General features: G+C 45.2%; 1 protein-coding gene across 1 annotated transcript; it reads right to left on the reverse strand.

Annotated features, from left to right (window-relative positions):
* Positions 1-6962: 6962 nt before the first annotated feature.
* Positions 6963-20372, reverse strand: LOC8035713 (charged multivesicular body protein 3). The gene is made up of 6 exons (XM_029989394.3): positions 20105-20372; positions 19954-20014; positions 19526-19705; positions 19320-19441; positions 19055-19169; positions 6963-7646 (listed from the first exon to the last, which is right to left on the reverse strand). The coding sequence occupies exons 1-6, from the start codon at positions 20147-20149 to the stop codon at positions 7501-7503; spliced, it is 669 nt and encodes a 222-aa protein (XP_029845254.3). The 5' UTR covers positions 20150-20372; the 3' UTR covers positions 6963-7500.
* Positions 20373-21022: the final 650 nt, after the last annotated feature.

Raw genomic sequence — 21022 nt, forward strand, 5'->3', positions numbered from 1 at the left:
TGCTATACACAGCTTGTAATGCTTGAAGCACCTCGCCACAGTACACTATAGGGTGTTTTCACTGATATAATTTCGTCCACCATTTTGTTGTTGCGATCTGTCTGGCGTGTGCCAAACTCGAGCATTTCAAGGATTTGCATGCCTTCTCAAATGTGTAGAGCACCGCTGACATCATTTCAACCGGTTACGATGTAATCCTTCAATGTAGTAAATTTGTTTGAAAAAACAAACTAACAACAAAATGGCGGATTGACGTCATGTGCAAACAACCTATTTTCGTTCGCAGGACGGCTTCTTGACACAGACGTCAAAGGACTTGGTTGAAAAAAAAAAAATGAAAACAATGACAAGAAGCGTTGCACTTTTCGACTTACCGGAGAAAGAATCGACTCATTCACGAAGCACAAAAAAGAAGAATGGGCCTCAGTGGGTGCTCGCACAGGATTACGCTCCTCATATGTGTGGTGCACAGCTCGCGAGCCGGGCCAGGAACCTAAGGCGACATTAGCACGAGATGTACAGTCTCCGGCAATATGAAAGACACATTCGCCGATGCTGTTTATGCAGCGGTGCCAAGTCGACCTTGGCCGGACGCGCTTTATTTTGAAGGAGAAAATAGAACAAACATTTATTTATTCTTAAACCCAAGCAATGTGTGCTTAGCCAAAGCGAATCTACCGTAGTCACCTAAAATAAAATCGTCAAATTGCTTTTCCATTTTCCCGAAGGCTGAATCTTTGCATTAAGCTCGGTGCGACAAAGTGGAGAAACTACAAGTCTGCAGGGACAATAAGTGACTGCTTTCGCTGCCTTCTGTGCATGTGGGAATCGTTGCTGCTTGGCGTTCAGAGATATCGATCAGTGTTGAACAAAACACAACACTTTTATTTTTAACTGCTCACACTCGTTCCAAAAGAAGGGCCACCGTCTCCGGTTCACCGCTCGCTTGCTTTGGTTCCCGCTTTTGTTCTGTCCGTCTCGACTTTCCACGCTGTTGATCTCCTCGGCTGTATCCGACCGCCGCGCTACAAAGTTCAGCTCGTCCCTGCGCTCCATCGTCTCCGCAGAGGCAAGCCGATGCCGTTGTCAAAAAGTTCCAACAGTGCATATTGCGTTGCCCGTGAACTGGACTAGGCCAGACTTGTGCCCGTTACTTGAAAAATGTAATGGATTACAATTACAAATTACCGAGCCTTAAATGTAATGGATTACCGTTACAAAGTGCTTTCGCGGAAAAGTAACGGATTACTTTACTCGTTACGTTACAAATTACTTTCACGTTACTTTTGCCGTACATATGTTTTCAAAATTGTTCTACAACACTACTTTCTAATTCTCATGCCATCGCATTACGGTAGTCCTTGTAAAAATAAAATATTCCGTTCACCTGTGAGCTGACAAGGCCAGCGAGAGGTGCAACCACACCCGCCATCCCGCTAGCTTACGGTGACTGAAAAAGATCCCTGGAATCCTGCAGATAAACCTAGCGGTGCGAATGCTCAGTGGGAGCGTCTAACTCCGCTAGGAGATATGGAGGTAAAGAACCGACCTACGAAAGCCCCTTTCTGTGCCTTTCAAGCGTAAGTGCTACGTCTCAAAGCTGCGCTCTTGTCGTGCCTGTAGCTTTGAGGCGCACTGTCAGCTTATGCATTTCTGAGGGCGATGTTTAGAGTGCATGCTCAGAACGAGCTAACATTAATGGGCTGCCAAGACCGGCAATCTTGATGATGCGGAATGCACGGTGCAGAACTGTGGAAGGTCGCAGTCAGTCCGCGCTCAGCAGTCGCGGACACAAGTATGGCCGCCAGTGAGTTAGCGGCGAGGTGTTTTGGTGGCGCCTTCCTATGGTTCCCTCTCGTGACGTCATTACCTTGGGAACAACAAGTTCGAGGATGTTTGTAATGAGCATGGGGGAAGCTTGAAATCATAGCGCTCTGAAACCAACGCTTCCCTTCCTCTTAATTTCGTCGTAGAGAAATCCTTTGCTGACGTCATAGTCAGCATTCGGCCAATTGTGGAAGGCCGACAACAGCGATGCTCTCGATTGCGCACGTCGCCTGCAGTACTGAAAGATGCAAGGGCGCGAGCGCTCGTTTTCATGCTTTGATCAAGCGGTTGGTCCCAGACTGATATTGCTACCGTTCCGGTATTATGCTCATTTTTTTTTTTAAGTAACGAGTAGTTAAAGTAATCCGTTACCGAAATTTTGTAACGGAATTAGCTTACAAATTACTGCTGCAAAACAAGTAACGTGGCAATTCCAAAATTACTTGAAAGAGAAACGAATTACAAGTAATCCGTTACCTGTAACGGCTTACTTCCCAAGTCTAGCACATATTGTTTTACAAGTGCATCCTAAATATGTTAGCTTTAACTAATAAAAGTGACTATTTATCGCCGAATGGTGTTTGTGTTCTCTAAAAACTTGTCTTCGCTTCACTCAGTCCGTTTTCCTCGCTTTTTTTTTTTTATTCTGTAAACTGCTTTTCTTTCTTAAAGAGGGGCAGTGATATTACATATTTTTTATATACACATTGCCAATAAAGATTAGGCACTTACATGGTTATGGATCGCACGCGAAAAGACACATCATGAATTAGCGCCCCATGCCGGGTGCTTCCTGGGTGTATCCGGAGACTGGCCTATATATATATAGCGCGATGGGCCAGGCGTGCTGCACGTGCGTTACAAGCTGTATATAGCACAAACAGATATATGTCCCCGATCTGGCTACATGAAGAGCTCGTTCCGCTTTCTCCGCCCTTTGTGCCCTGGTTTTACACACCGGATGATGGAACATTTACCCGCTGCATTTTAACACAAAAATAAGCAGTGTAGTCTTTTCAGCGAAGCCGACTTGCGGAAACTGTCTTTGGCCGTTCTGAGAACGTGGGTGCGATTTCGATCACTTTTAGAGAAGATACAACAAAAAAAGGGGGAAATCGCATCAAGCCAATTGAAAGTTCGTGTGATCGGCAGCAATAATAAAAAAAATTGGACGAAATAAAAATTGGCATTTTTTTATAAAGGGGTTTCAAAATATCGGTTAATCTAATTGTCGACGATATTTAAAATTTTGTATAAAAAATTCCGTGAAAATAAAATAAACTAAACTTATGCCCGTCGATAGCCCATGTATATACTTCGTTCCTGCTTCGGTCCGAGCGCGGCCTATGTTATGAGCCGAAGGGCCAATCATACAGCGCAAAAAGCGCAGCGCCATGGCGCGCTCTCTGCGCTTTCTAGAACTAGCCGGCAGGGGAGCACGCACAGAGAAACGGCGAATACCGGCTGGTCCTATCAACTGCCGAAAGCACGCCATGACAATGTGCCTCTTTCGCTGTTTGATTGGCCCTTCGGCTCATAACAGTGGCCGCGCTCGGACCGAAGCTGAAACGAAGTATAGGACTACACCCGCATATTATTTGGTAAGCGACAAATATAATAACTCACGAGTACAAGGCTCTGAAGATGCCACCAGATTGTCAAAGAGATGATGTTTGGCATTTTTTTACCTCAGTAAACAAAAATACAAAAGTATTCTTGTTTAAACGAAAAAATAGTCGGAATAACATACAAGCACACAAAACATTACTGTGAGTTTTGTATGCTTTCCGTATTCATACCAGCGTACAGAACTGGGTAGAAAAATCACGGAGTAAAAAACAGATTTTCACCCTGCTGCACTTACAATTTTATTGTGAAGCAAAATATATATATATATATATATTGCGGAAATGGGGCAATTACATATATTTTTTTTAAACAAATCGGAAGACCCACCCTGACAGCGTGTTCGATTTCAAATGAAACCACCTTCAAACTTCGACTAAAAAAAAAAAAATCCTTTTAGCGGCTCTGACTAATAGTAAGGCCAGGACCAAAAACGTCACGATGTCGTCACAGGTCCCGCGCTTTCGGCACCACGGAGCGTCTCCGTAATTGGAGGAGGTTTCCGCGTCGTCAGATTAAAATATGATGCACTGATATTTAGTTACTCTCTCCGTCCCCGCTGGCTCGCCCATAGAGTTATTATAATGTACGCTAGAGGTTCAAGTGGCGCTAGTGTGCTGCTGCAAATTGAAGCAGACAGCAACCAGTCCGAAATTGACTTCCGGTAATGCATTTCTATGGGAAAAAGCGGGTGCATTCTCTCGCTGCGCTCTATTATAACAGCAAATATCACGAATATTTCGTACGTACTGGTACATTGGAACATTTCTCAGTGACGCAGACGAAATAATTGGTCAGTTACGGAGTCTTTATTGGAAATTCGTGGCATGAAAAACGGTGCTAAAACCGCTTCGTACATGCGAACACAGCATCGGCGCTTTCCACCATGGGGGATATACGTGCCAAACGAAGGACATGTGGAAAACCAAGAGAGACGGCAAGAACTACGCAGTAACACTGGATAACTAATTCCTTGTGCATGCAGGCGATCAAAATAAATTGAAAGCCACGTAATATAGTCAGATTTGCAATAAATAAGTACTGCTTTATTCTTTCTGTTCGTGAATATGTGCAAAAATGTATGTTCTGGGTTCGAATCATCACCCGCACGCTCCAAATCTTTGCAAATAGGGGGAGCCAGAGAGCAGGTGCCCGATAAAAACTGCCCAACATAGGAAATAAAAAAAAAAAAAAAAAAAAAAAAAAAAAACACCTTTTGTAGTTTACGTACTTTATTTCTTACATTCGAACGCGCGTTTTCGCATAGGAATGCACAGGAACACCGCTAAAGTAGACTGGTTGCTCTCTGCTTCAATTTGCCTCCCGGAAGTCGCATAGACACTACCGCCAGTTGAACCTCTAGCGTACATTATAGTAACTCTATGGGCTCGCCCGAACCCCCAATAAACGTGGAAACCGCAAAAAAAGGTAGCCGCTCAAATATGATTGCAGGGCCCTCCTAAAAAAAAAAATAAATATATATATATATATATATATATATATATATATATATATATATATATATATATATATATTTCTTTTTTTTTTCTTTTTTTTTACAGTCTGGTCAGGACACCCGTGTCGTTTACGCGAAAAAAAATTCGTGATTTAATCGGTAGTCACCTCCTTTCCACTTTTTTTCTCTCGCGGCGTCTCGGGCGCGTGGAGGAGAGGTGGGACGGCTTGGCCATCACGTTGAGGTGGAGAGAAGTGTATAACGTATGACCATTCCGTGATGTCATGGACTTTGCGCGCAGAACTTAGAATGAATCTCGCGCCGTCAATATCGCTCTATTCTTTTTTTTTTTTTCGCGTAAAATTAATTTTTTGACACGTGTGTCCAAACCAGACTGTTTAAAAAAAAAAAAAAGAATTATTTTCAAAAACCCTTTAACCGCACCTTTTTACCTTTTTTTTTTTTTTTTTCCAAGGTGCGTAAGTTGTTGAGATATCGTAAAAGCAGCAGCAAGCTCGTGCAAGACACTCTGCCGGTGTGTGCGCGTGTATGCACGCATACTTTTCTTGTTTCTTTCCTTCATATTCTGACTTGCATAAAACCATATAACGAAAGAAGTATAAGATAAAAACAAATTTCACCTCTCTGATTCGTCCAGACGAGCACATTTTGCTCATGTTCAGCCCAATATGCGTTTTCCTTATTTTGTGACTTTTTTTTTTGCTATAAAACAAAATAAATGCACATTAAAAAATGAAAGCCTTTTACAACTCCCTGTAACGCCGAATTAGAGCGCAGCTCTTGAGGAGGAGGAGGGAAGGGTACTGAGGGTCACGTGTTCTCGGGGGGGGGGGGGGGGGGGGGGGGGGGGGGGGAAGTGAGGGTCACGTGACCTGGGGGTGTGGTCACGTGACCTTGGGGGTCACGTGACCTCGGCGGGGGTCATGTGACCCCCCAAATAAAATTTTCTGCTAGATTTAGCAGGGGAATTTTTCCGCTAGATTTAGCGGGGAGATTCTTCCGCTAGATTTAGCGGGGAAATTTTTTCGCTAAATTTAGTGGGGAAGTGTTTCCGCTAAATTTAGCGGGAAAATTTTGCCGCTAAATTTAGCGGGGAAATTTTGCCGCTAGATTTAGAGGGGAAATGTTTTCGCTAGATTTAGCGGGGAAATTTTTCCGCTAAATTTAGCGGGAAAATTTACCCATAATGCACCGCGCGGTTACGCCGACGGCGACGGCGACGCCGCTCAAGCCGGAAACGGGCGCCTAAGAGCTGCGCTCTAAAACATCAGATGACAAACAAATAAAATTATTTTTGGATTATGGTGGGAAAGGTTTCTGTATATTAAAGGTGTTTCCGTGGAAAAATGATCCTAGTGAAATTGGGGCGATTTGAATGATCTTTTAAATCATCTTGATTTTTATTTTCCCCCCCGAGCTCAGTGGATTCATCGTAGATTAATTTCAGAATATCATTACATCGTGCAGTTTTGTGAAAGAGTGCAGCGGTTTCACAGTCTAGAAGACGGGAGGTTTTTTTGTCGGAATCAAGCCTGCAGTGCGACTGATTGAAGATGTCATATTTATTCCTTGAGATATATAAGCGAAAAAAAAAAAAAAAAAGCTAGGTCAGCTTTTGCAGGTTTGCCCCAGCCTTCATGCAATGCCGCCCTCAATATGTCGGCTCAAACAAGCTAAGTTCCGTCCGTGCGCGCTTCCGCCGTCATAGCTTCGTATGCAAAAAGACACTACAGGCTGCTGAATCCACCTCACTGTTGCCTCTGCTAGTGGCGCGATGTGCTTGTATAATAAACTGGAAGTGTAGGGGTATTGAAAGGCTGTGAGAAATAAGGCAGCATCCTCTAACGATCAGTAGTGGTTGGGGGTTCTGCTTCGTATGGCAGTTATGATGCTTCCAATGAACACTAATTTATGGTTTGAAAAATTAGGACGTTCTCATAAATTGACTTTTTTTTTTTTTTTCATTCCTTGTTATTTCGAGGTACAGTAGTTGGCCTTGCCATCCACAGCCTTTCAGGTAAGGAATTGCTTCTTTGTACTTTGCTCATATTTATTCATGCTCTGCACATCAACATCTTCGGCAATAATCGGCATCTACATAAATACAAAATCTTACGCTTTCATAAACAAACATGAGTGCTTAGCAGTCCAAAATTGTGCTTGCTACCATTGACACTACTCTGTGGCAACTACCAAAAATTTGTAAAGTTACACAACTCTTATTTCAAGCACTTATTATGACAACGCAAGTGCTTGGCCAACAGTAGAGTAGAGTGCATGCTCCACACATCAAGGTGAACCACGGTCAGTTGATAAACTGGGAGATGATCAGACTTTGTGACGCAAAAGCTATCGGTACAATGTAAGCTTGCAAACCATAAGCAGGATGTTTGCAAAGAATGCCTTGGCTTTCCTGCTACCGGAAACAAATTGTCTGCAAAGACACTTTCGAACTGCGAGAGATCGCCATTATAGCACTGCAAGACATTTAAAAACAAAGAAAAGAAAAAGGCCCGGATCTCCTGAAGCATAACAACAGCGCATTTACTTTTTACAAGGACTCCCAATATTCAGCTGCGCAATGCCTGCAGCCTTTCCTGCATTTTAGAGACGTCATCGTCTTCGTCCTCGGCAAGAGAGGTTGAGGGACCTGCCACTTCGACGTCTTCCGAGGGTAATGACTCTGTGACCGCAGTCGGGGCTTTTCCCAAGGTTCCTGCAGAAGAGCAGTACCACATTCGATGTCAAATACGCTTGGCATATAAATTTGTTTGGGTATGCGCCCTTTTACCAATATCTGATTAAAAGGTTAAAGAGAGTGAACAAGACAAGGAAAATGGGGACAAAAAGACGATAGTACAGGCGCTAACTCTCAGCTGATTTTACTAGAAGCCAAAGTCACTTCTTTATACACTCTCATTTGCCTGACCTGCATAACAACCAATCGCCGCTCTTCCAAACGGCCATCCAGAAAAGTCCCTTCTTTTTTAGTACATAAATAGAAGGTGTGCTCACGCAATTGTCATGTCTTTTTTATGTAAAACGCCTTTATCTGTGCCAGTTTTATATTTCGCTTTTTTTTTATTTATTGATGCCAAGCCAGGTTTCCAATCACATCACCTACAATGGTCACAAGATGCCCCCCCCCCCCTCCCCCCACGTTGTTGTGCACACAAAGAGTATGTTGTCGTGCTCTATCATTAAAACAGCAACCAGTCTGCCCTACAAACAGTGGCATACCAACTTCTTTTTGAGAGGGAGGGCGGGGGGCAAACCAGAACTCCCCAGGGCCGGGGGGGGGGGGGGGGGGGGGGGGCAAAACACATGCTTTGCCCCCCCACTCTGAGGACTAAGGGGGGGGGGGGGGGGCCCTCCCACAACTGAACGGTATTTCATATACAACATTAATGACACATTCAGTATACTGCAGTGCATGCTTCTTGGAACACAATGCTTTTTTCTGCCTTGTCAGCATCACAGATTTGAAACAGCTGACCAAAAAAAAAAGTGAACATTGTATTTACCAGCTATCTTTTTAATGTTGTGTGACACCCTATGCAAGTATGTATGTGTATGTGCCTTTTATATATCTTTGTCTGGCTGCACCTTTGTTGGCTACCGTAAAATACCGCGGAAGCGGCCACTTCGTTTAAGTGTCCACTATTCACATTTCCCAAACTTTGGAATTCTGCAAATTATATGTTACACAGCCGATTTGACCGGATAAGTGCCCAAGTCTAGATTAAAGGGCAACTCCGCTTCATTTTTGTTTTTAAAAAAACAATGCTGTCCTCTTCGGTATCGCCTATGAAGACCACACGTCAAATATTACGACCTAGTTCAGTCTAAATGTTTCTTAACGGCCCGGCAAACTTTGTAACTCGCCAAGTTGCCGAAATCGGCTGACTCAAGCGGGTGAATTAAGGCGCAACCAATAGCGCAGTCAAGGCTAAGGCGTGGACGAAGCCAACATTGAGCTCAACATCATCACTATTGCCCCCTTTCGCTTGTTTTAATTTACTTCTCCGGGCGAGCGTAACGGGTGACGTCAGCAACGTTTCCTCTAGGTGCTCAGCAGGGTCCACGTGGTTGGCGTAACACACCTGCGCAGCGCGCTTCTTAGGAGCTGTCCGGTCGCCCCACCGTGGTCTCGCCGTTACCGCCATCTCTTGCGTCACAACCGCCGTCATTGTCTCACCGTTTGTAATTATTGACTCTTGGAGTTTCGTCCACACTACGGACACTATGTGCGCAGACTTATGTCGCAGTTGTGCAGACGTCGTCCAATGTCGTAGACACTAAAACATGGTGAAGAGCAAGGGCAAGATGCAGACGACACTTGCGCCTGGCACACGCCCGCCCCAATCCCACCCGTCGTTGCGTAGAGGATCACGTGACATCTCATACCATGTGATAGCCATGTTCTTGGCGGCCCGAGGCCAATGTTGCCGGATGGAGCTGAAGTTTCGGTTCTGATTTCTGCTCGTGTTTAAAAAGATATCTAAAAAATATATACATCCCATTTTTCGCAAAGCAAATGACCTAGCATCTTTTACTAGGGATTTTTTAAGCGAAATCACTCATTATCTCGAAATCTTTGGAATTGAGCGGCGTTGCCCTTTAACCCAGTTTTCAGTGGAAGTGGGGCGGGTGCCTAATCGGTATTTTACATTAGTTCTCTCTATTTCTTAAAGATGGCACTCAGAGTAGCTGGTTAGAGGTGTACGCTATGTTTCGCAACCTTTAACTTGCTGCACAAAACTGGTTGCCAGCTGGTATTTGCTACTTTTTGCAAGAGCCACCTGATTCAGTATGGATCAACTAACCCAAATCTAAGCTTTAATTAACCCTTTAACCCCCAGGGCCAAGCTGTACTCATCATTGGAGGTTTACCAATATCGCCAACGACGAGTCACAATCATTGAGCCCCATACATTGCTGCTGCCAGAGCCAAAGAGGAGTTACGGTCAGTAATTGGTTTTGGTTTCTATTTTAAACACCAGGGGGCAGTAGAAGTATAGAAGAAAAAAAATAACACGCGTTTTGCACCTTTGCCGCATGTTTAGCCTGGTAATGGTGCTTTAAAAATGGTGGCACGCATGAGGAGTGCCGGTGGTGGCTATGTTCCAGAAAACGACCTCTTTCTTGCAGTAGTTTGGACAGCAACAATGCTGAAGACCTTGAATTTGTCTTCGAGTGTGAGTCCACATTGTTAGTGAATACGAGACGGCTTCAGACGAGGACAAGAGCGACTGCAACCACGATGACGCGCTAGGTAGTGCAGGTGAGTGGCAGCACAAACACCAAAAACCTGCCACCAGCACCTCCGCAGTTTCCCTTTTGTTCAGTGCCTGGGATCTTGTGGAAGCCCACTGACGGGAAAGATACTCTCGGCTGGTTCCAGGTTTTCTTCGATTGGGACATTATTGACCTTATCATGATGGAGACGAACCGTTACGCGGTCCCATATTTCGCTAGGGTGACCACCTTCCTGCCGGTGGAATGCGGGACACCCTGACCGGGGAGAGGGGGGGAAGGGGGAAGGGAGTAAGGAGGAGGACGGTATGTTCACGACTCAAGAAATAAGTATTAAGGGAAATTCACCAACGCGCACACCCCGAAATCCTGTGCTGTCCGAAAGCATATTATACACCTGAAAATTGTACGCGGCAATTAAACTAAGTTTCACTCACAGTGATATACTTTTGTTTATTTGTAATGGTAAATATTTTATTAAAAGTATCTAAGTTGAAAACATAAAGATCGACTGCACCAGACCCCAATGCATCAAAAGGAAATAAAAAAACAGTAAATATTTTTCGGCTTATTGTTTCCTGTCGATACTTAAGGCCCGTTCACACTCTTGCAACCGAGTACGACCGAGAGAGACCAAACCGGTTTTTAAGCCTCTTGCGATCTCTTAGGACCAGCTCCGCTCAGCGCATCCGGTCTCAAGAAGTCTTTCTCGGTCGTACTCGGTTGCAAGCATAGTTGCAAGAGTGTGAACGCGCCTTTACTCGTATGTTAACATGCTCCTACACAAAAATAAGACCTTGTTTTTTTTTTGTTTTTGTTTTTTTTACCGTTGCGAGTTGCAGGTTTTTTGCCTTCTGTGGCCAGTCTTTACTAAAAAAAAGAAAAGCTTTCCACAACAACCTTTTCGCATGGTACAGTATGATTTGTAACTAATTATAATACCGTATTTGCACGAATATAACGCGAGTTTTTTTCCGAAATTACGTGCTCCAAAACGCACCTCGCGTTATATTCGGAATCGAGTTCAGCCACGAGGCGCGCGAGTCTGGAGAAAGCCAGAGGAGAAAGTCATCCCTCCGGCTCAATGCAAAAGATCCAATGGACAAAGAAGTGGGGGTGTGGAGGGGCATTTTCTAGCCATTGGGCCACGTGAAGGGGCGAATAGAAAACATAAAAAAGCATTTTTATCGCTTTTGTGTTTTTACAACGCGCGCACGCTGCACGCGCGCGCGCCATGCGGGAATGCGGGCACCGGCCAATTCGAGCCAGGCCAAGCCGGGCCAAGTGCGCGCGCCATGCGGGAATGCGGGCACCGGCCAATTCGAGCCAGGCCAAGCCGGGCCAAGTCAAATCAACACAAGCCAAGCCAAGACCACCGACCGCGTTTACGCAATCGTGCAACACGAGGCATTTGTTTACGAAGAGGGACCAGAACAAGAAGTGTGATCGTGTATCGGGTTCAGCAGTCTTTTTTTCTGCCAGCGCATTGTTTAGTTTCTGCCCCAGAGTGGTCTGGTGTTTGTGTGTTGGTGCTTCTGCTTCCGCGCCTTGTTTGGATTGTGGGCTGCCGAGGAGCTCCCACGGAAGAAAAAAGAACTACCAGACAAGCAGGTGCCGTTCTGCTGCATACCTGCGTAGTCGCCAAGTGGATTGTAAACGGAAGGACCTGAGCAGTGAGGATGAGTGCAGTCAAAACATAAACCGATATTTCTTCCCTTTCCATTCATTGACTTTTTCACTTCTGCTATGCCCCCGAGTGCGAGAAATTGACGCGGCATCGGTTCGCGTTATAATAGTAATAATATTTTTTTTCTTTTTGGGGGCATCAAAAACTGCCCTCGCGTTATATTCGTGGTCGCGTTATATTCGTGCAAATACGGTAGTTTATTTTTCAGCTTTTGGGGGAGAGGCACAACGGCACATGTGCGTCAGTCTCCTGCAAGAACGACGGTTGCTTCCCGCACTGCTTGGCAAGAAAATGACATACCATCGAGATTCACACATTTATCAGCGACCTCCGCGGTTCCCCGTTGCCCGTTGTTTGTAAGCGCCATAATTTGCGCAGTGAATGTCACGATAATGTGAAATGTGGGACATTTTGAAGATTTTGGAATTTCTTGCGGGACGCGGGACACGAGCCCTCAATGCGGGACAGTCCCGCGAGTCGCGGGACGGGTGGTCACCCTATATTTCGCTGCTCGGGGTTCTGCATGGAAACCAGTAGACTGGGACGAGATTATCGTTTTCATTGCACTGATAATATTGAGGGCTGTTGTCGGCAAACCACACATTGAGATGTACTGGTGAACACAAGAAGTTTTGACAACACCATGTTCGGAAAAGCCATGAGCAGGAACTGCATCCAGGCATTGATGCGCTGCGTTCACTTCACCAACACGACAACTGTGGACGAAGCTAGCGACCCCCACCCCAGGCTGTGGAAGCTGTGGCCTGTAGTCTCGGGGCTAAACGAGACCTTCCTCGCAACCAGTGTGCCTGAACAGGATGTGGCCGTTGATGAGAGCCTCTTGTTTCTAAAGGGACAAGACTTGTTGTTGGGCTAGTTGGTTTATGGTACTGAATAAACTTGTATGCGCAAACACAAAGGAAAAACACGAAGGAGTGGACAAGGACAAGCGCTTCGTGTTCGTCCTCTGTGCAAGAGAAGATTAGCATGGAAGATATATCTGCCACTAAAACGTGCAAGGTTTAGCATTAAATTCATCTTATTGTGCAAATCCTCCAGCAGCTACATCTGCAATTTGATAGTCTACACTGGCAAGTGGACAGTAGATGTGGCCGGCAAGGAAGCGACGGGTACCAAGGTTGTAACGGACCTTATGAAGCCCTTTCTTGACAAGGGGTACACCTTGATGGCTGGCAACTACCAAAACTCCCCGGAGCTAGCTGACATGCCACAACTCCCCGGAGCTAGCTGACATGCTTATCAAGTGGAAAACCGATATATATGGAAAAAGCCGCCCGGAAGAAAGGAATTACCCGCATTCAAAGACATCAAGTTTTAAAAAAGGTGGGGTTGCCACCTTTTATTGCAGGAAATGTCTCGCCATGCAATAGAGAGACAAGAAACTTGTCACTTTCCTAAGCACAATTCATTCACCTACAATGCAAGATGTTGTCACCAGGAAAAATGAACAAGTTTCGAAGTCTGTGGTCGCTCTCAACTACAACAACACAATGGGTGTGTGGAGCGGTCAGAAGACCAAAACTTGGTGTACTATCCATCATTGCACAAAGGGCAGAAGGTTTACTACAAGAAATTATTTCGCCACCTTCATTACATGCCTAGCTTTTTGCCTGTTCAGGAAGTCAGTAGGAACACTGAGCATCTCGATTTCCGCATCCGACTTGTGGAGTTATTACTTGAGACGTACTACCACATCGAGGCCCGAACGGGACCAGGTCATAGAACGGACTGCACTCTGACAAGGCTCAGAGGCAGTCACTTTCCCCAAAAAATTCCTCCGACTCGAAAAATGCAGCAGCCGACACGAAGATGTGTTTGTTTGCACACATGCCCATTTAAAGGATGCAACAAAAAAGCCACACAAAGAAACGAAGGCGTTGTACGAGGACTGCCAAGTTGGGTTTTGCGCAACATCCTGCTTCGAAATCTTCCACACAAAACTTCCCTACTAAATTGATGAAACCTTGCTTTTGTCAGTACAAAGCAACGTCTAAGCACTTCACAGTTTGTTACGGCATGTCCGTTCAAATAAATGTGGCACATTTCAGTATGTTGTATCACATTACTCTTGCATGCATTGAGGGAAAGCTGCCCTTAAGGGGTACTCTGGTTGTTTATTGAGCTGCCATATTTTCTGGTGTATAAGTCACTGTTTTTTTCAAACATTTTCTTGGTGCGTCTTATACAACTATGCAATTTAAATGTGGCTTTTTAAGAAAAAAAAGTTTACAGTGTGACACCATTTTTTATGAGCCGCATGCCATATTTCGTAGAGCACCGTAACTACATAGCCATAGGTAGTGTTGCCCCTTCCAAGAGGTACTGCTGTCGCCACATTCTGCTACACTTTTCATTAACCGACTCAGAAAGCGAGAAATTTGGCAGTTTCCCCGAAGCAGCTTAATATGGGCAAGGTAGTGAGAATAAAGCTTTTACAGCATGTGATCGACGTTGCCTAATCCAGGTATGGTTCCGCATTTTTTTTGCTTTAATCTAGTAACACTGAAAGGTAAGTGGGCTGGTATACATGCATTCCAGAAAATTTTCTCGTGTCTTTCTTAGTTTCTGTTTGATGAGCAGTTTTTTATCTGCCATGCTCCAGCCATGTTGCTACATGTAAAAGGAAAGATTGCGGCTCGCTGATATTTCAGTGGTACCGAAAGAAGTGTATCAAGATTTATCTACCTGCCTGTTCGTTGATGCTCGTGCCGTCTACGTGACTTGGCCTAGACTAGGCCTAGTGGTCCAAAGCCTGGTTCATGAGTGTCTGGCATGTTAAACTTTTGTTTTCTCAGCATGTGTACACTTGAATAAACCCAACTACTTCCCGATTTTGCAAGTTTTACGTCCTTTTGCTGCGAAACACTCGATTGCCCCCACTGGACAGCGCCGAGCTATGAGCATTTCTCACGAGTTGAAACGTCAAAGTAGTTGCATGTCAAATGGCACGTGTGAACTAGCCAATCGTGCGAAACACCAAATTTGCAATACCAATGTGCGTAAACAAAAAAAAATTAACCATGTGAACCATGGAATGGCAACTTTTCTGTGAAAACGGACTAATATACGTAGGAGCGACTTATACAAAGGTGCAACTTAGAGCCCGAAAAATATGGTACCCAAGCAAATAGCATTTTCTGAATTACCCGGGCTTTAGTTTTCATGACATGCTATTTATTGTCTTGAAATTCAAGATAGCTATTGAGAAAACCATAAATGAAGGTGGTGTCGAAACCAACATTCAAATTTCCTTGCTCTCCAGTGGTGCAACGTCACAAATGGTAGACTTTCATTTGCACAGGTAGTTTTAAACAGAATATGTTGAGCGTTTTTTTCTGCTACTCAGTGAACGAGTTTCCAATCATTCTTATCCCAAAATCACTCTTGTATTCAGTCGGGAATGTGGTTTACTGCCCACTTTGTAGCATTTCTGTCATCAGACTTCAGTGTTGCCCCCTAGTAGGGGCTCTCAGTAAAAAAAAAACACAATGAGAATGAAATTAAAAAATTCAACAACTTCGCCATTTTTTTTTTTTTTACACAATATTTGGGGGACTGGTACAGCCGTGTCTATTGGTGTGTTCAGTCAATTTTGAGGCAAATCAGCGACCATAATATTGCTGGAGGGGTACTCTGGCATTTTCCTCATAGTCCCCGATTTGCCTGAAAATTTGCTAAACACACCAACAAATATTGCTGAAAGAGTAACGTACATATTGGGCCAAAGAGACATTTCTTATTTTTTGCAACGCTATTGAATTTACTATTTCGGTCCTCACCATGTTTTTCAAAGTGAAAGTCTCTACTGGCAACAATGAAAAAGTGACGTCAGCAGAAGGCAGGTATTCACTCTTTGGACTGTATACTTTGTTCCCAACTGATTGAAAGCAAATTTCATGGTGTCAAATGAATGCTGGGAAGCTTGCTCTAGCACCCGTGCGGTAGCAGCACGAAACAAATGCTTGGCATAGTCCATTTTTAGGCTGCCCGCTAAACCTGCAAGCCTGGCTCCCCTCTACGTCATGGCACTGAAAAGTGCAGGTATATTTGAATGTTGGTTTTTGCATCATTTTCACTAGCCAATTTCACAATAACTATTCTGAATTTTGCGATACAAAATAGCATACCAGAAGGGGTAAAGGCCGGTGATTCTAAAATATTTAGTCAGTTGGGGTAGTTTAAAAGATCGCAGGAGTACCTCTTTAAAACCAGCTTTTTCTTTCAAAATTTTTGTGCTAATTCCAACCAGAACAAAACCAAGTAAAATAGTAGCATAATCAAAAAAGACATAAAAAAAAATTACTATACCTGTTTTCACCTCAAGAACCGAAGTAAAACAAGTCCGGCTCCTCGCGGAGCATTACTAATTTCCCAGTTTATGTGGATAATTAAGACATATGTAGATGAATTTTAGATTATATATATGCTATCTTACCAAGACGCACACGTTCCAAACGCCAAAAGCGTCGCTCTTTCCTCCAACAACCAAATCTCGTAAAAACTACTTCGCGCCGCGTATGAACAATGCGCAAAACTTGCTTTTTTCTTGAGGTGAAAACGGGTATAGTACATAAAAAATTTAAAAAATTTTGCATGTTTTTTTTTTAATAATTTGGGGGTTGAAGGGTTAACACATCAAATATCTGGCCATTTTAGTTCACTCAAATCTGGCCTGAGTGCTACTACATCAGCAGACAACACAATTTTTTCTAATCAGAATCTTGGAAGTGAGTTGAGTGAGTTGTTCAAGTACTGGAATCACGCCCTTGGGCCGGAATCCAATTGGGTTATTAATGCGAAAGCATTAACTGTCACATGGAGCGAACCGACGTTATCAGCTTTTGAAGCTGCACCAAACGGCAGAGGTCGGCATTTTAGGTCGCCCTCACCCTCACAGCCACAGTCACCTAAGCCCCTCACTCACTCTCACCCTCACAGCTAGTCACCCTCAGCCCCTCACTCAACCTCATCCTTACAGTCACACCTACCTTCAGCCCTTCACTCACCCTCTTGGCCCTCACGTACTCATACCCCTCACGCTCATGAATTTTTTTTGGTCCAGAAACTCAGTCACCCTCACCTCACTTATGAAGATGAGGGTGAGTGAGGGCCCTCATGAGTAAGCTTTGTCGAGGTATGCCAGCAGGACGCCACCCGTTCACCGGCGCCTCTCAGTCGAAAGCGGCGAGCAAGCTTCTGACCATTCCAACTCAGCTTCCTTTTTTCTCTCAAACGTAATGAAGAAAACGGCCAACCAAACGTCGGTTGCACTCACAGTACCAAGCAGCGAGCCTTAGCTTGCACTAACTCCTTCCTTCTCACCCGTTACCAAATAATCAAACCGCACCAAGCATTCGTGCGGCAACATTGTTGCGAGGCGAGCGTCGACCCCCCTTCCCGGGAGATGCCGCAAGAGGTCACAATACCCGTGCGACCCCTCATATATACTCTATGCCCTCAAGCAAAATCAGGCCTCACAGAGAACTCCTCGTCTCGCACAAGCCCCACACGCAAACGCAAGAGCTTTATTTGAGCTCAGAACCCTCACGAACTGATGCCACCTACTCCTTCCACGGCCCTTACACCCCTCACGCACTCACGGTCCTCACACACTCATAACCCTTGTGCACTCGCTGCCCTCACGCGGCCCCCCCCCCCCCCCAACCCCCAATGCACTCATGTCCTTCACCAACTTACTAGCCTCACACCCCTTACGGTCCCTCAAGCCCCTCGCATAATCATACCCTTCATGGTCCTCACACCCCTCACAACTCTCACGCACTCACGCCATACCCATCACACACTCACGGCCCTCACACCCCCCACGATCCTCACTCATGCTCATACTCATGCATTTTCAGGGTTCACGAGACTCACTCACCCTAACCTCACCTGTGAAGGTAAGTGAGGGTGAGTGAGGGCTCTCATGAGTGAGGTTTGCCAAGGTATGCCAAACGGCACCTTCCCCTGTCCCAATAGAGTGACTTATAGAGGACAAGAGCACAAAAGACACAAACAAGTAGAAGAACAGGACAAAGCACTTTATCCTGTCCTGTCCTGTTCTTCAACTTGTCCGTGTTTTTTGCGCTCTTGTCCTCTTCAATGCATTACCAACTAGCCCAGCAGTTAATTCCGATCCAATGGAGTGAAGCCTGTCGTTTGTAGCAGAAACCTGATGGAAAGGCTCCCATTGGCTGGCGCGCGTCATAGTTTCAAGGAACAAGGCTCCTATTGGCTCTCGTGCAACGTAGTTCCAAGGAACGCCACCAGAGAAGCCCTCTCCATGGTGGCGCAGCGCACGCAGTGACCCGGCAGCCGGTAAGAGGTGCGGGCCAGGCTGCAGAGCCCGCACGGGCAAACTCCGGAGAGGATGCACGGCCGAGCTCAGCGCGGCGCAGTCACTTCACGAGTGCGCGCCCTCGGCAATCGGCCACTACCTCGGCAGTAGTGAAAAGTGGCCGTCCACACCAGTACACTGCAGACAAACTAAGGGAGCGGAAAAACTACATTCATGCTTTCGCATTCACAACTCATAAGAAATGCTTAAATGTCCTCAGAATTTTCTTTTTTACGTACCACACTCAGGCCAAAAACCTTACAACCAAATAATAGGATGATGTTCTGTAGTTGCCCTTTATTGCTATCTCCGGCAGAAATGTCTATGGCACAAAACTCTACAGGGCTAACCGTGTTTGTAGAGGCTTAAAAATTTGAAAAGAAAAGCCCTGCTGGTCAAAGGAACCTACTATCACAGACAAAATGAGTGTGAACAACTCAGCATGCTTCTTTGGCATACCTGTCAGTTTTTCCAGCAAGCTCTGATCCAGATTAGAGGAGGAACAAAGTTTAGGTTCCAGTCTAGCAATTCTTACAAATTCAAATATGGAGCTAGTAGGGACCACAAACATAGAGGGTGGTACACAGTTTCATTTTCTGTCCCTGAAGGCCTACAAGTATGTCTAGATGTTGAGGGTAACAGGCATCCCGAAAGTACCTGTTGGGATATTTGATTGTTGTAAACAAGAACTACAAGTATGAGCAAAAGCTGTCAAAAATCATCTCCATTCAATAAAAAAAAACAATTTGAACAACAAATACACCATTTGTACCCTGTTTTCATTCGAGACCTCCAAGTAAACGAATTGCACAGTGAAACTCACCAGCTGTCAACTCCCACAGGACCTTGTCAACTTCTTCTTGTGCCTCTTCTTCCAATTCCTCCTGGTCGTCGAGACCCTCCATTGTGTCTTCTAACATCTCCTCTATGATTCCAGCCTGCGAGAGAACAGCTCTATCCTAAGTAACGCACATTCAACCAGACTGCCCGTGCGACCACACCACTTATCGGCACAATTTGTCAAGCATTCAGAGAAAGTCGTTGGCGACACTTCATTACACTGGCCATGGCAGAGGTGCAGAACCCACCCTCATCATTTCCTTGGACAAGTCTCGCATTGTCTGAGCCACTTCTGGGATTTTGATGAGCTGCTGCATGCTTTTCATCACCTCGGTACTCCGCTGGAGCGAGCCAGCCAGCCGGAGAGTTGCTGCAATAGGTGTCACCACTATCGCTATCGCCAGGTTCACGTCTCTCACGTTCAAACAAGGAGCAGAAAAATTATTATCCTTACCCAGCTGATGATTCATGCTCATCACCACCGAGTTCAGCTGAGCTTTGGAGGCGTGTATTCTGTTGATAGCCTTGCGGGCACGGATCACTTCTTTGGCCAGGATGTGGCAGACGTCCTGTTCATTTTTCTTTGCTGCCTCTTTCAGCGACTTCTTCACGCCTTCCTCCTGCCGCTGGATAGCTGTCGAGTTTCGTCGTCGATTAGGTGTGGTCCCTTAACAGGCTGGCTTCTGCTCGCACCACCAAGATGCTAAGCCTGGCGTACCCCTCAACACCCCAAAGTTAACCACAGTGCGAAGTATTCGCGTAACAGCGATGTGGTTAAATTATAAAAAGCAGCAATGATACCGGTAAACACGGTTCTACAGAGGAGGTATCCACAACTGGCACTGATCGAGACTCTTGCTTTTTTTTTTTTTTTTTATATACCTCTGATTTGCCGATCTAGCTGGTAACCCTCCTTCCTGAGCTTGGACGTCCATTCCCGCACCTACAAGTGAAGCGATACCAACTGATCAATTCAAGGGAGATGGAACATCGCTTTTGGAAGAGAGCGGTAGGTCAGGGTTGTTTTGCTTACTTGCTCCTTGGGCGATCGTTCGGGGGTTTTCCCGAAGAGACCCATGGACGCCCCTCGAGTGATGAGCTTTGCTAAAGATTACGTGAACGGCATACGACGTCGAATTTAAAGAACAACGGTGTAAGTACAGAGTATAATAACTATTCGCTCCAAGTTGCGAAACAACACCTCCGATCTCAGGCGCTGCTTTCGTTCGTTTGCAAGGTGTGTCTGAGTGCCACCGGAGGCGCCATAAGTCGGTTCCAGCCGTAGTTCTTGTTTTAAAATTTTAAAGAACAACTCCTCTCAGTTCCCTAAATTTCAAAATAATAGGTAATTTTCAATAAAAATTATTAAAAGTTACTACGTCACTTTCTTTGCGAAAAATTAAATATATAATATAAAATCTCACTTTAAACATGAGAAGAAATCGAAACCGAAACCTTTTCTCCGTCTGGCAACATTAGCCTCGGGAAGGAAATTGGCTGTGTTCCAAATTTTACCCAAATGAACCCGAGCACTGAACCCGAGTTACTCCGGCGGGTTGTGTCACGTGACAACACAAATTGAAGAACGCTGGACGCGGGTAGTTTTTGGAACGCCAAGGTGCAAAACTTTTACCCTGGAGTAAGATCGAGTAAATTTTGGAACACGGCCTATGGGTATGGTGCCTGGAACGCGTCTCCGACTGGTGTGTTTACCGCGGCCAAAAAAGTGGTCCCTCGATTTCCGCCTGATGACGTCATAGAAGTGTCATGCTGGCTGTGTTCCAAATCTTACCCAAATGAACCTGAGTTACTCCGGCGGGTCGTGTCACGTGACAACACAGATTGAAAAGCGCTGGACGCGGGTAGGTTTTGGAACGCCAAGGTACAAAACTCTTACCCTGGAGTAAGATCGAGTAAATTTTGGAACACGGCCGCTGTCACCGGTCGCGAC

This window comes from Ixodes scapularis, unplaced genomic scaffold, assembly GCF_016920785.2.
Source record: "Ixodes scapularis isolate PalLabHiFi unplaced genomic scaffold, ASM1692078v2 PGA_scaffold9__187_contigs__length_104089568, whole genome shotgun sequence".
Taxonomy (NCBI): domain Eukaryota; kingdom Metazoa; phylum Arthropoda; class Arachnida; order Ixodida; family Ixodidae; genus Ixodes; species Ixodes scapularis.